This window comes from Coturnix japonica, chromosome 12 (genome assembly GCF_054131305.1).
Source record: "Coturnix japonica strain WE chromosome 12, WE-NBRP24, whole genome shotgun sequence".
Classification (NCBI taxonomy): domain Eukaryota; kingdom Metazoa; phylum Chordata; class Aves; order Galliformes; family Phasianidae; genus Coturnix; species Coturnix japonica.
Window position 1 is genome coordinate 12,303,638 of NC_140674.1, and position 13,409 is coordinate 12,317,046.

The window sequence follows — 13,409 nt, forward strand, 5'->3', positions numbered from 1 at the left end:
AGTTTACCCAAGTGCAAGGACTTTTGGTTTCAGTTATGAAGAAAAGCTTCAGCTTTAATTGTACCAGACTTGAATTTAGCTAGTAAGTAAAGTACTTCCACACCAGATAAATAATTGAAAGGGAGCTAAAAGAGCAAGAACGGGATCCCCAAAGTCACAGACAACTCAGTGTGGGACCACCCATGGTCAGACCATACCAGATGGCCCCAGCTTTGAGAAGCAGCGACCCTACATCAGCCTAAAACAGGACTGTTCCCTTAGCCAGTCTAGAAAGGCAATGTGGACAGAGCTATGGCTGCTTTAAATTCCTAGAAGTTTTCAGTCCCAATCAGATAAATCTGAATGAGGCATTTACCTTACTGCAACCATCAGCTGTCATCACATTCCAGAGACTAAACTTATTCCTCTGGTGTATAAAAACATTAATGTTATTTGCAACACTCTATTTCATAGCATTCATCAATCCAGGCTATGGTTAAGAACACCTTCACGTTCACTGGGATGATGGGTTCTTGGTTCAGTGAAGGCTCCAGAATCCACTCCATTTTATCTGCAAGATTTCCCACACTAGATATTCAGCATTAGGAATAGTCAGCACATAATTACACCAGACATCTTCACACAGAAAGGCTCCAAGTGAAATAAATAAGGTGGCTCACACGAATGGTATTCACCACATCCAGCTTTCCACAGTCAACTTCATCATTAGAAAAAAAAAGCCTCCAGACGCATAGTCACAAACATAATGCTAAATAACCCTAAAGACTTATCTGCAGAAGTATTAACTGATTATTGTAAAATAAATACCAAATTCTGCACCAAAATGAAATACAATTATACGCCATCCCTCCTTCTGTGGATCTCTTACTGTGGCCAGTTAATAACCTGGTTCACTGCATCAATTATCAGGACATCAATAACAAGCTTTTTTTAAACAAGAATGAAATCAACAGGTAGAAGAGATAGAGTTCAACCCACAGGCAGTAAAATAGGAGTTTTACTCAAAAACAACAGTATTTCTCAAGCTGACTTTAATTAAAGGCTGCTAGTATCCATTTAATTAAAGCACCAGACATCATTATACTTGGCTGGCTGAAGCAAGTAAAATGGGAACACCACATTACAGAACACAGAAAATCAAAGACGGGCTTTTTCAGACTGTTTGAAGGAAGGTCACTGGCATTTGGTTTCTGATATTGTTACTGACTTAAAATTACTGCAGTTATTTCACTTACAGAAATAACACTGATGTGATAACGTCAATTTTGTAACACTCTTCACATCGAGTCGCCACTGCCCTAATTCAAGTCATTTTAAAGCAGACTGTTGTATGTAAGAAACAGGTCAATTTTGCAAGATTTCTGAACTAAAATCTGTTGAAGGAATTAAAGGAAAGTATGTGAACTTGCAAAGAAGCTTCTGTCAGTGCAGCTGTGGATGTTTAAGTTGGAGACACAGCACAACTCCTATAAAAGTCACACCTGAAAAATCAGCTACAAGATAATTACAAGTGCACTATTCAAGGGAAGCCCAACCTGCAGCACAGCTTTGTCCATCCTGTTCACAAGCCTCCACTGCAAGAGGACAGGCAGAAGGAAGGCAGTCAGTGCTCAAGGGCTTCCCAGCCAACGCAGCCATCTCTCACAGCACCTTTTCCTGGCAGCCCCCTACTCCCTGCAGGGAGCTGACCCCCTCCCAGGGGGCACCAAGCAGTAGTCCCAGTGTATAAAGATGTTGCCAGGAGCAGCCTGCCATGAGCAAGTACTTCTCCAACTCATTTCCATGGAGCAGGTTAAAGGAAGAATACTGAAGTTACAGCATCAATTGCTGGGAAGTGACTCTCTGCTATCACATTTCAGAGGAACAGCTTGGAGCACTAAAGCACGCTCCTTAACATACAATCACACAGTTAACCACTAAATGCAAAATGAATGTGAAATGCTCTCAAATAGCACAACACCTATTTGTGCACGCTGAGATCAACTGAACCGGACAGAATCAAAGACCCCACGGCTACAACAGAACTTCTGACAGATCAGAAAACAAGGCATGAAGCCCTCCAGCAGGCACGTGGCAACCCCAATTGAAGAGTGCTACTGCCAAGAGCTAAGTTACACAGACAACCTGGCTCTTGTTACAGATTTTAGAATAAAGTGTGTCTTACAGGTTACAATACCAAAGGCCATTTCCGTACTACTGACTTGTATCTCATTCAATTAATAACTAAGAGCGAGATTTCCCAGGTGAAAATAAGAAGCATAACCACAGTATTAAGCTTCCGATACACAACTTCAATGATTTCATTCAGCAAAGAACAAAGTCTGTTCACACACATCACACAGAGGCGCGCAGATCCTCATCACGGAGCTGCTGAGCATCAACTGAGCTCCTGCAAGTGAACCCTTTCTAGAGGTGTCCTATGAGAACAGACCCATTTGAACAACCATCTATCAGGAACATAATACAGGAGATGTTCCATAAGATGCCCAACTTCTGAAAACCCACCTGTAGATGATACAAATGCTCCAAGAGAAAGCAGTTCATGTGCAGCGATGTTTCAACCCTCCTCATATTTCCACCACAACACAAAGACACAGCACTATGAAGATGGAAACTTGTGAGATATGCTACACATGCTTCAAACCATGTAACTGCGAAGTAACAGCTGAAACCCAGACTGTCTACAATGTTAAAACAAAGTTTATGTGCAAGTTACTTTGTTAAAAGGGAAGGGCATGAAACTCCAAGCTGTCACATATGCAGTGACAACCAATCAGGAAGAAACCACAGCTCCCTGCCTCCCTGGAGAAGCTGCAAAGTCAGGTCAGGATTCTGCAAGTTGTGCTCATACCCCACGTGTTTATTTTGCTCTGTTTGTTTTCTAAGAGATGTGCAGGAAATTCAAGGCTTCACAGAATGATTTCAGCAATATTTACATTAATGGCTAAAGAGAAAAAGCACCAGAAGTGCTCTGAAGCTGGGAATGAGTGAGGTTCTCACTGCACTTCACAACCGAAGAGGAAAAAGTCAGCACAGCCACCTGCAACATGAGAAGTTTCCTTCCATTCACTTTAATTCTGCTCCTGAAATACACAACTTGCAGCATTTTTTAGGGATCCTTCAGCAGGGAGATTTGCCCGAGTTCTAAGAGTAAAACCACTTCAGCTCACTCATTGTGGACACGTGGGCTCACAACTAAAACACAATCCTAATAAATTGTTTAAACCCACAGAAACAGACGTGGAAAACCCGTCTGCACGGCACAGCCCACAACAGACACGTTGCAGCGCCAGGGCAGAAAACTCATACAAAGTAAGTGACAGAAAACAGCTCATTGCAACAGCAACGTGTCAGCGTGATACACACACAGCACTGAGGGACACGAGGGCTCCGACAACACAACAACCCGCTTCCCCTCACCACCAACACGCAAGAGCCGGACCCTAGAGGAGGGGCATCGCTTACCGATCAGCGCCTGGAAGAGGTTGCTCTGGAAGATGCCGATGACCCTCTCGATGGAGTTCCGCAGCTGCCGATCCTCCGCCTGGCTCAGTTTGGAGCGATACTCCTGCAGGAGGCGCAGGGCGCGCTGCGTATCTACGGCCGAACACGAGACTCTATGAGCACTACACAGGTGGGACACGGTGCCCCGCGACCACCCCCCGGGACCGCCCCACGCGGCTCCTTTGTCCGGGACCCCGCTCACCTTGTTTCCTGACGGGCATGGCCGCTCCGCCGCCTCAACTTGGAGCCCGACCCGGCTCGGGGCGGCGGCGGCGCGCACCCCCTGCCGGCCGGGAGCGGGGGGGAGCGCCCCGCACAGCGACCCTCCGGGGCGGCTCAGCGAGGAGAGGGACGGGTCGGGACCAGCGGTGGGGCGGCTGATAGTAGCCGGGCAGGGCAGGGCAGGGCGAGCCGCCACCACAACCAGCAGCAGCAGCACAACCACCGCCCGGCTCAGCGCTCGGGAATTCCAAACTTTCCAGCCAAAATGGCGGCCTGGAGGCTGGGGGGAGAGCACCCCCCCTCTCCCACGTGACCGGGCCCGGCTGCCGCCCAATCAGCGCACGGAGCGGCCCGGGGCCGGTACCTAACGGAGGGGCGGGGGGAGGAGGCAAGGTGAGAGGTTCAGGGTGTCCATAGCGCTTAGTGCTCACTGTGTCCATAGCGCTTAGTGCTCACTGTGTCCATAGCACCTATTGCTCACTATGTCTATGAACTTATTGCTCACTATGTCTATGCACTTATTGCTCACTATGTCCATGCACTTATTTCTATGTCTAAAGCACTTCAAAGCCCACGTGCACATCGCGTGTCCCGCAGGCAGAGCTGGGAGTCAGAGCCCATCCCGCTGCTGCCGTTCCCCATCCCAGGCTGCATCTCCTGTTGGTTTTTCGGATACAGACGCGGCTTGGGAACATCCCCGTGGAAGGGAAGAACCTCCTGGGAATGGACGTGGGTTTGATAGTCAAAAACCAGCGCTGAGTTCGGCTGTGGAACACCCCTAAAGGAAACGGACCCAGCACAGAGCTCTGCTCTGATCCAGCCCCGTTCATCCCTCAGCTTTCTGCCATGGAACAGCCCGTGTAGATCTGTGAAGAAAACAACGTGCATTCAGTGTGTTTTACTGATTTACGGGACCTTTACCAATTCCCGTAGCATCAGGGATCTGGCACTCTCTGGTACAAATCCACATATCTTATAATGAGAACATATTAAGTGAGGATGGACATTGGCTTCATTTGTTTACAACACTGAACGTACTCTAAAAGTGTCCATATTCCCCATGGTGTCAGAGTTGTACGTGTACATGAGGAGAAGAGCAGCCCAGATTGAGCCGGCAGAAAGGAGATATCCACGCAGTGAGGTTGGTTTGTTGTCTGACAAAAACATTTATTACAGAGCGAAAAATGAATAAACACTTGCAATTAAATGAACTGAATAAGTTCTTCTTAATCAGGACTTGAATGCTTTTTCAGTGTTAAGATGGAATCCCATAACGCAAGGTCATTGTGGGGATAGAGGAATAATCCCATCTAACACCCTCAGATGGCGTTTCTCACTTGTCACTCATGCACCAGAAAAAGGAAAAAATAAAGATCAAAGAAGGGTCAGGATGAAGGATCAGTGAGTCAGGAAGCAATTAGGTGGGCCCTAATGCACTTCCAATTGGGGCTGGTCCTAGTGCTGCTATTTCAGTTCCAGGGGATATTTGTTGATTCCGAGTGGTTGAACCAGAGCTCGTGGTATGAAACTTTAGAATATGGTTTGGAAATTCCAGCACGTATAGAAAATACCCTATGAATGCAAACAGCCCTTTCACCAATACACTGCAGTAAGGGTCTGTTGTAGAGCTGCCCTTAGTTCCATACCTTCTTTTTGGGGCTCCAGCCCTAAGGAAATCGTGTCATTCACACAGAGCAGGGGGAAGTGGGGCAATAACCGAAGGATCATTTATGCTACTGCTCAAGCAACATCATTTAAATCAAACTATTATAGGCAGCATTCAGAAAGGCTTGTGCTGCAATTGCGACTGATGCAATGAGCACACAAGTCAGCATTATGCTGAGCTCAGCAAGTTCTGGCTCTTGTCCAGAATGACCCTCAGCATAGGAACTCCAGAATAATTACACCAAGAAGCTGCCTGCCTGCATTGTAGCCCTTCTGGCCACAGATATGACCTAGATTGGGACAGTCCCCATCCCTGCCACTAAAGACCTTCTTTTGCCACTGTGGCCAGCAGCCTGTGTGGGACCCTGGGACATTTACTCACATCAAGTTGAACAGTCATACAGGAGGTTAGTATTGATTCTTGCAATACACTACTTCAGCAAAATAATTGCTGCTTGTTGAAGGGGAATGAGTCAAACTCAAAGAGCTTTTCGGATCAGGGTGGCTAATAAGAGAAAATGGAAGAAGAACCCTTTCAGTCTTATGCTTGTCATCCACATAGTGCCCTAAGCCTAAAAGCAGCCGCCTTACAGTGCACAGCACTAAGCTGTGGCAGCGGTACACACCTAAAGAGATCTCCTGCAGCTGCAGGGAGTCTTTCACTTCAGTTCCCCTACAAAGTCAGTGCAATGTTTCACAGCTAACTGGGGAAGCAATGAAACTAATGAAGCCTAATTTCCTCTGGCTGTTAAAGCATAAAGCCTGAGTGAAGTTAGCTTATTCATTATGCCCATCTGGATTCTCTGATGCCTGGTAAGATTGGGTCATGGGCCACAGCCTACCTGCTTTTCTGTCAGTGTTTTTTTCTTTCCATTGTGATCCATGATTTCATGGGCTAAAAAGATACAGGCAACTTCTGGATGAGTTCAGCTTAAAGGAAACCATGGCATTGCAGTATGTGTCTTCCTGCAAAACTTTCTGAATACAGCCAGTTTCCACGAGGCTACTAAAAATTCAAGCTGTTCTCACTGCAGTGTGCTGTTACTGCCCATGTCCCTGTCATACACACTCAGTTATCAGTCAGAGTACCAGCTCACTCATATCAGCTTCTCTATTGATCACAGAAGGATATAGAGAATTACAGGAATCAATACAGTGTGTTCTCAGTGCCCTTAGATCTGAAATTATTCCAGTTGTTAGAATCAAACTCTTAATAATAACCACAATTTCATCTTATTTAATTAAGCCATTCAGTAGAATTCTTATGAGATCATCTCATGCAGCTTTGATTCTCTGATTTTAACCAGGGAATGCAGAGAATACAGAGTACAGAGAATACTTTCCCATTAATACAAACTTCATGTTCTTAAGCTGTTACCTCTATATCCAATGTTTGTCCTCATAAGTGAAATGCCTCTCAGTTTAATTGGGCGTCTGAACACAAGGATCCAACAATGCATTGTTCTTATGGTTTGAGGGTCCAGCTGTGTGCGAACAGCACATGAGCATGTTCCTGATTACAAGGAGAATGAGGGAGAACTTTTGCTTTGAGTTGAGTGTTTTTTGTTTTGGGGTGATTTTTTGCCCCCCAATCTTAAACTTTCCACCTGTGTTTTGCATTCTCCGAAGCTGTCTGTGTTACTGCTGAACTAGGGATTTGGTGCCTTGTATACAATGTCATCTGTTCCCTCTTTTGCTCTTGTAATGATGTGTTCATAGTAATGCTGGGGCAACTCACCATCCTACAGAAGAATGAGTTTTGTTATTCCATCAGCCTCAAGAACTAGAAAACTACATGGAATGGAGGGTAATGTGTGGCTTCATTTTTTAGATTTAAAAATAAAGTGTTTTACTCTCACCTAACATATAGAATAGTGTAATTGAAATTTCTATAAACGAGTAAAGTTGTGTTCATAGCTGCTAATGCCCAAATGCCTTCTGAGCAGCTACAGAACAAGAACAACAAAAGCCTATGACACGATACTAGTTATAACCTTTAACAATTAATGCCAATACGACACACATCAACCCAGATCATCTTCCTCCACACTTTCTGTAACCAGGACTGTGTTATATAATATCAGCTTAACAGCTTCTTAGTTGACTTCCTGATGTAAAGATAAACATCATTATATAACCTGCCTATTTTAACTTTCTGAGTCAAACGAAGCAGAGGGTGCTGAGTTGAGTGGAATGAGTCTGTGTGAAAACCCAGCCTAAGAAGTAAACCTGCCAGTAGCAGCTTACACCTTAGGAGCGTTTTGCTATGAAAAGCGCAGCAGTTGCTTTGAGTTTTGACTGATCACATGTAACAAGTGTGGTCAGAATGTTAGTTTGGGATTTTTTCTACTACCAGGCATTAGGCAATTAAAGTAAAATCTAGTCAGTTCAACTCTCACATCATATAAACGTTTGCCATCTCTCAGGCTGCAGGCTGTTTGCTCTGTGCTGATTTTGGTCTCTTCAGGAGCTGCCCCAGAGTCCCGGCACTGCCCTACACTGGGTCGGACATCTGTGCCTCAGCCACGCGGTCCAGCAGCACGCAGCAAATTGACATCACTGCATATCACATCCAGATACCTTTGTTTCCTCATCACTAACAATGCAGCACTTGTAGCATGGAGCACAGGGCTGTGCCTCACACACCACGGTCAGATCTACAAACCTCTGCTGACATCATGTTGTCTACCATGTGCACCTGAAGGAATAAATACCCTTTGAGTTTTTGGCATTGCAGAGACACAAAGGATTAGGTGAGACTAAAAGACAAGAAAGGAAGTTTGATGGTAGTGATTTCTATCTGATGGAATCAAAGTCACACATGTCAGAAGTTGCCTTCACTAGCAGCTAAGTATCACCGTACAAATGAAACGCTCTTGCAAGACATAAGGACACTGCAATTCTCACCAAGGACAGTTCTTAGCCTGGCCTCCACACACTACCCCCCTAGCAGTTCTGCTCTCTGCTACATACAGGCTGTGCTGAGGACACCCAGATCACCAGCTTTCCACCTCCTACCTCCACTCCCTGCTGCTCAGTGCTGCAGAAGGGTTGTGCAGAGTTCTTGGAGCCAGCAGCTCCACTGGCCCCCAGGGCTACCTCTGTGGTGAGCAGGTAACTGGATTATCGGACACACCTTCCTTTTCATGGGCTTCTCCCTGCTTGTTCATGGAGAAGCTTTGAAAGGATAAAGGTAACTGTGTGCAATAGTTATGTGGAAGAAAAAAAAAAAAAGCAGCTCTAAAAAGGAACACACACACAAAAAAAGCATTCAATAAAGGTTTGATCTTGTTTTGAATTTTATGAATAATTTATATCACAGGAGGGAGAGACTGCCAATGAATGAAGCTGAGAGGTGAGTCCTCCAGTGTCACAGCTCTGAGTGAGCTGAGAGAAGAGGCTGTGCCTGGCTGAGCTGACCCTGCTGATGAGAGAAGCAGCTCTGTGGGGTCACAGACATCACCCACAGGAATGAATGAGTTTCCTCATGCCCTTGGGTGGTGCTGAGCTCACACTAACAAGGCACTCCACAGTGCCCGTATGCTCTTCTGTTTTTCTTCAAGGTATGTTTAGGTGCAGGAAGTCCTTGTAAATTTGTGGTGTTTTCGGGACAGAACACTGCTTGGAGCCATCATGCATTTCTGTAATGCCTTCAAATCCCAATGATATTGTTTCTACCCTTATGGACACAAAAGAGGCTGTCAGAATCAAAAGGAACCTGTTATTGATTCACACATGGACTCCAGTTTCTCCTTTCAGTAAGTCCTGTGTGACAGATCGCTCATTTAAGCCTTACAGCTTGCGTGATCCTTTTCTTACTCATATTCCCTAATGAAATACTGCTGCAAGTTGAATCCAATAGAAATTTAAGCGGTTTCTGATACATTCCTACTGGCCTCCTATCGGGCTCTCCGTATTACTTCCAAACACGCATAGACCATAACTGTTGCCAGCAGCTTGCGTGGAAACACAACTGCGGCAGCCAGGCCTGAGGATCTGTCTTTGTGCTCCAAAAAGCTGCAGGAAACCAGCTGCAAACATCAGGCATACACACAGAGATGACGAGCACTGTCATTCCATTCACTACTGAAAATCCAGTGCTTCTCATTCCATCTACTTGCTCTTCACTCCCCCCAAAAAATATTCTTGGAAATATATATATATATATATATATATATATATATTCTCATTCTAAGATTTGTGTGTGTGTATGATGGGAAAATCTTCCGCTGACTGTGGATGTTCTTTTTAGCAAGGTAAAAAATGATGTAACCAAAGGCCATACCACATTCCTCCCCAGATCTATGCTATTGCAACAGCAGAGCACATGGAGTAACTAGTTTGTCCGATACCAAGACTGACTCATAAGGGCAAGAAAAGTTGGAAGACAGGTGTATGCTTGCAGTCCTTATCCTATTTCCTTGATAATTTAGACATCTGACAGAAGAAAATATCATCCTGGTGATGCAAGGGCTCTCAAGGATGAGACAAAACTCAGCTATGAGGAAGAGCAACATTTCTCTCAAAGAAATGGCTTCATGGTTTCTTTTTGATGAAGGGCTGCTGTGAGCACCCAGGTCTTTGCACCGAGAGTGGGCACAGAAGCTTGAGAGAAGAGCTCAGTCTTTGTTGATGCACCATACTGAAGGACTTCTTGTTACCTTCCTGATCAGAAACATCTCCATTTTTGTCCAGGTGTAATGCAGGTGTAGAACATGTCTCACATCTCAGAATCTTACTAAGGATTTATTCAATTTGTTAATTAAAAGCTCATTTGTAATAATCCTATCATGTGCTGGAGGAGACATCGAGTTTCACTGCTAACAGTTCATTCAGACTCCAAAGACCCTGACTATCCTTCTAAAAGCAAACGGTGGTCCAAAGAAAGAGAACTGTATCATTATTTATGGCATTACATTACAATTCAGATGAGATAAACCAGCTCTGTTTCTAATCTCTTTACAATATAATATGATAAAACATGTTTGCCACATTAGTTACTGTTGGCTAAAGCTATTTGTACAGAATACATCTGTGGCATAGTCCCAGTGAATTCCTGATGCATCTTTACTTTTGCAGATACAGTTTTACTGCATGTTACCTTACTGTAACTAAAAACTATAGTCCTGTGGTTAGTCCCTGCAGTGAGCCTCCTGCTTGTATTTATACCAGAAACATCTCATCTTTGAGGAATTAGTAAACAAAGTGTACCAATTTCTGCCCATGGCTGGAATTAGGTACTGTTAACTCACTATATCTGTTTTCCAGAGGCTCAGAAAACCACAAGCATCAAAGAGAAGCTGCATGAGGACAATGCAGCCCCCTCAGACCTCACTCACTTGATGCTTTATGTGCATTTCATCGTAGCTTGTGCAATTGGTGAGGAAACATTGGGTTTTGCTGTCCTGCTCTATGTACAACACTGCTCCCTGCACCAGAATGCAATGCCCCACTGGCCCCAGTCCTACTGGTGATGTGGTCAGAGAGGTGTCTGCTTTTCAGCTTCTACAGACCTTTAGAAATGACTCTATCCATGCTGTAAGTGTTGGTAAGTAAACGATGTGGCCTACCCCAGTGAGTTCAAATGAACATTTCCACACAATACAAGCACTTGCTGCTTTTTATAGTGTTGTGGTATGTTATTTTGGTGCGCTGCTTGGATGGGCGGAAAGTATTTTTGAATATGTGGAGAAGTTATAAGCCACCTCCCAGCACCCTGCAGATCTTACCAGCCCCACTCCTGAACCAGCTGGGTTACATGGCTGATGCCCACAAAGGAAAGCTATCCGTCAGCCCCAGGCAGCCCCCATCCATGGCAGTGGCACTGGTAAAACCCAGGGAACAGCTTAACGAGCACCACGGAATGAAATCATCAGCCTCACACCCCAACATGTTCTGCAGTGCTGGATATTTAAAGCAATAAGTGTTTTCACTGCACAGATCCCAGTGAATTCCTGGGAGCAGTGCTGTGCAGGCAGCACAGGGAAAGCTTTCCTCAGGGAGTCCTAACACACTCCTTAACACTGCCTGGGAAGGGCACAGACATTTCCCATAGGGCATCTCAGATAGGATTGCTGATAAGAAACGTCTGAGCTGCCTACACTGACTGTATCTGCCTCTTGGGAAACAGATGATGTGGACTTATTCCGTGTCAGAACAAACATTTGAAATCATACAAACCCGAACTGGGAATGACCTAAACCAGCAGTAGTTTTGTGTGTCCCTCTGTGGCTTTGCAGGTCAAGCACACTCACTGTGGCACTGGGGAAGCCCTGCCTCCACCAGCAGCATCTTTGGGCAGGAGTGAAGTAACACATTCTCCCCCAGCGTGGGAAGATGGCTGAATTGCTTGTCCTAATGAATATTTCTGGCAGTTTTAATGTGTTATATCACTGCACAACATTCCCTATGGTCTCACATTGCTTCTTCCAAAGCTCTCACATGTGGCATAAGAAACAGCCTCTGCTGCTTTTTCTGACTGTATTAGGGCACAGGATAATCACTAGGTCAGGGAATGCTTACAAGGCGCAGTGATGCTTGGAATGCAAACAGCAACTAACCAGCTCCAAAGCAGAGCAGTGTACCTACACGCCCCTTGTTGGCTGTGGGATTGTGCCGCTTGTCACCTAACACTGACAGCATTTGAGGTACAGCTGCAAAAACAGCTCAGCTTCTGGTAGGCTCTTTACAGCATTCTTTTAAGCACAACTGGGGGTCACTGTTCTTAATTTGGTAAGTAATACGTCTCCTGCACTGGCACTTTACATGAGATAGAATAACTAATCTTTCTTCTACTTTTATTGGCAAAAAGAACTGTCGGAGTTCACACAATGCCTATACTGTGCTGAGGAAGAAGAATGTCATCCCTGCCTGATGCCCAACTGGGTCTGTAGCCCACTCAGCTGAGGGGCTGATGGTACAGATAGATGTATGTATATCCCTCTTTCTTGAGTCCCACTGACCTGGGTTAATCCCCAGGATGTGCTGTGAAGATAGAGAGTGCTCAAAGGATGCCTGCATCCCCCTGAAGGCCACACAGCAGCTCCCATTGATCCTAAACAAACATCTAGGTACAATTTGCCTCAAAAAAAGAAATGCCAGTGCATCCATAAAGAACAGGAAAAAAAATGCATGCATATGTAAATGGTTATGTAGAATTGTCTAAAGTTCTGAAGAGTTTGCATGGAAAATAGACACTGAAATCTCACAGATTTTCAGCATGACTCAGGGGGCATCCAACCAGTGAGTGTGACTCATGGGCTGCGTAGGCATGCACAGGTATGTGGGTAGGCTTCTGGAAACCATATGGTTTCCAGCAGGAACTGAACTGCAGTACAAGTGGTGGTTGGGAGAAGAAATGTGATGTTTTATCCTTGTAATGTGACAGAATGCACAGCAATGGCAGCACAGCAACAAGGTCCCAGGCTACAACAAATGTTGATTTGCCCAAACACAAAAGCAATGGGCGTGGAAAGACACTGTTTACCTTCAGGTAGTCAAGGATCTCCATTGAGATACCCCCACCTCCCTTTGCCAACCCTTAAATGAGGTCTGGGAAGGGGTACATCCTGGATCCACCCCTTCTATTACTCAGGTACTTTGCACACACACTGCCTCCCCATCAGGTGCTCAGTCACTGATTCAAACTGTGTCTCACCATTTCTTCTGCAATCCCACAATGAGCTACTTGAGCACTGCCCGTCTGAGCATTCCCAACAGGATGGAGCCTGGTGAGGGCTGGCTTCCATCATCATGGCAGAATACCTCTGCTCTGCTGAGGAGTGGGGTCTATTTACAGGAAAGGCTTTGGAGTACATTGAGATTTAAGGGGGTGAGAGGCAATTATATTCCCAACTTGTTTTTGTTGAAACCGGACGTTAAAGAACTCTCCACAGGAGGCTGCACTCTGGCAGAACAGGGACATCATGTGGGTCTTTGTGAAAGCAGCTGGAAGCAATTTCATCTGAAGCCTAAAAATGTTTCAAAGCGAACAGCCAAACTTAGATTCCCAACAAGAC

At 45.3% G+C, this 13,409-nt stretch overlaps 1 protein-coding gene and 1 long non-coding RNA gene across 32 annotated transcripts in view; one reads left to right on the forward strand and one right to left on the reverse strand.

Moving 5' to 3' along the window:
* The window catches only part of DLG1 (discs large MAGUK scaffold protein 1), a 122,912-nt gene extending 118,854 nt beyond the window's left edge, over positions 1–4,058 (reverse strand). For 30 of the 31 annotated variants that reach the window (XR_014933558.1, XR_014933555.1, XR_014933560.1 and 27 more), the window contains exons 1-2: positions 3,707–4,036; positions 3,466–3,597 (exon numbers count right to left, since the gene is read on the reverse strand). Coding sequence is in view for 25 of the 31 variants with exons in the window: in XM_085513569.1 (XP_085369695.1) it covers positions 3,466–3,597; positions 3,707–3,725 (151 nt within the window). In the remaining 6 variants the exon portion in view is untranslated. Of the gene's footprint in view, positions 1–3,465; positions 3,598–3,706 lie in introns of all 31 variants that reach the window. The other variant, XM_015871633.3, reaches the window with a different exon arrangement.
* Positions 3,494–4,940, forward strand: LOC107318161 (uncharacterized). Its single transcript, XR_001557217.2, has 2 exons — positions 3,494–3,634; positions 4,287–4,940. It is a non-coding gene; the product is annotated as an uncharacterized LOC107318161 (long non-coding RNA).
* Positions 4,941–13,409: the final 8,469 nt, after the last annotated feature.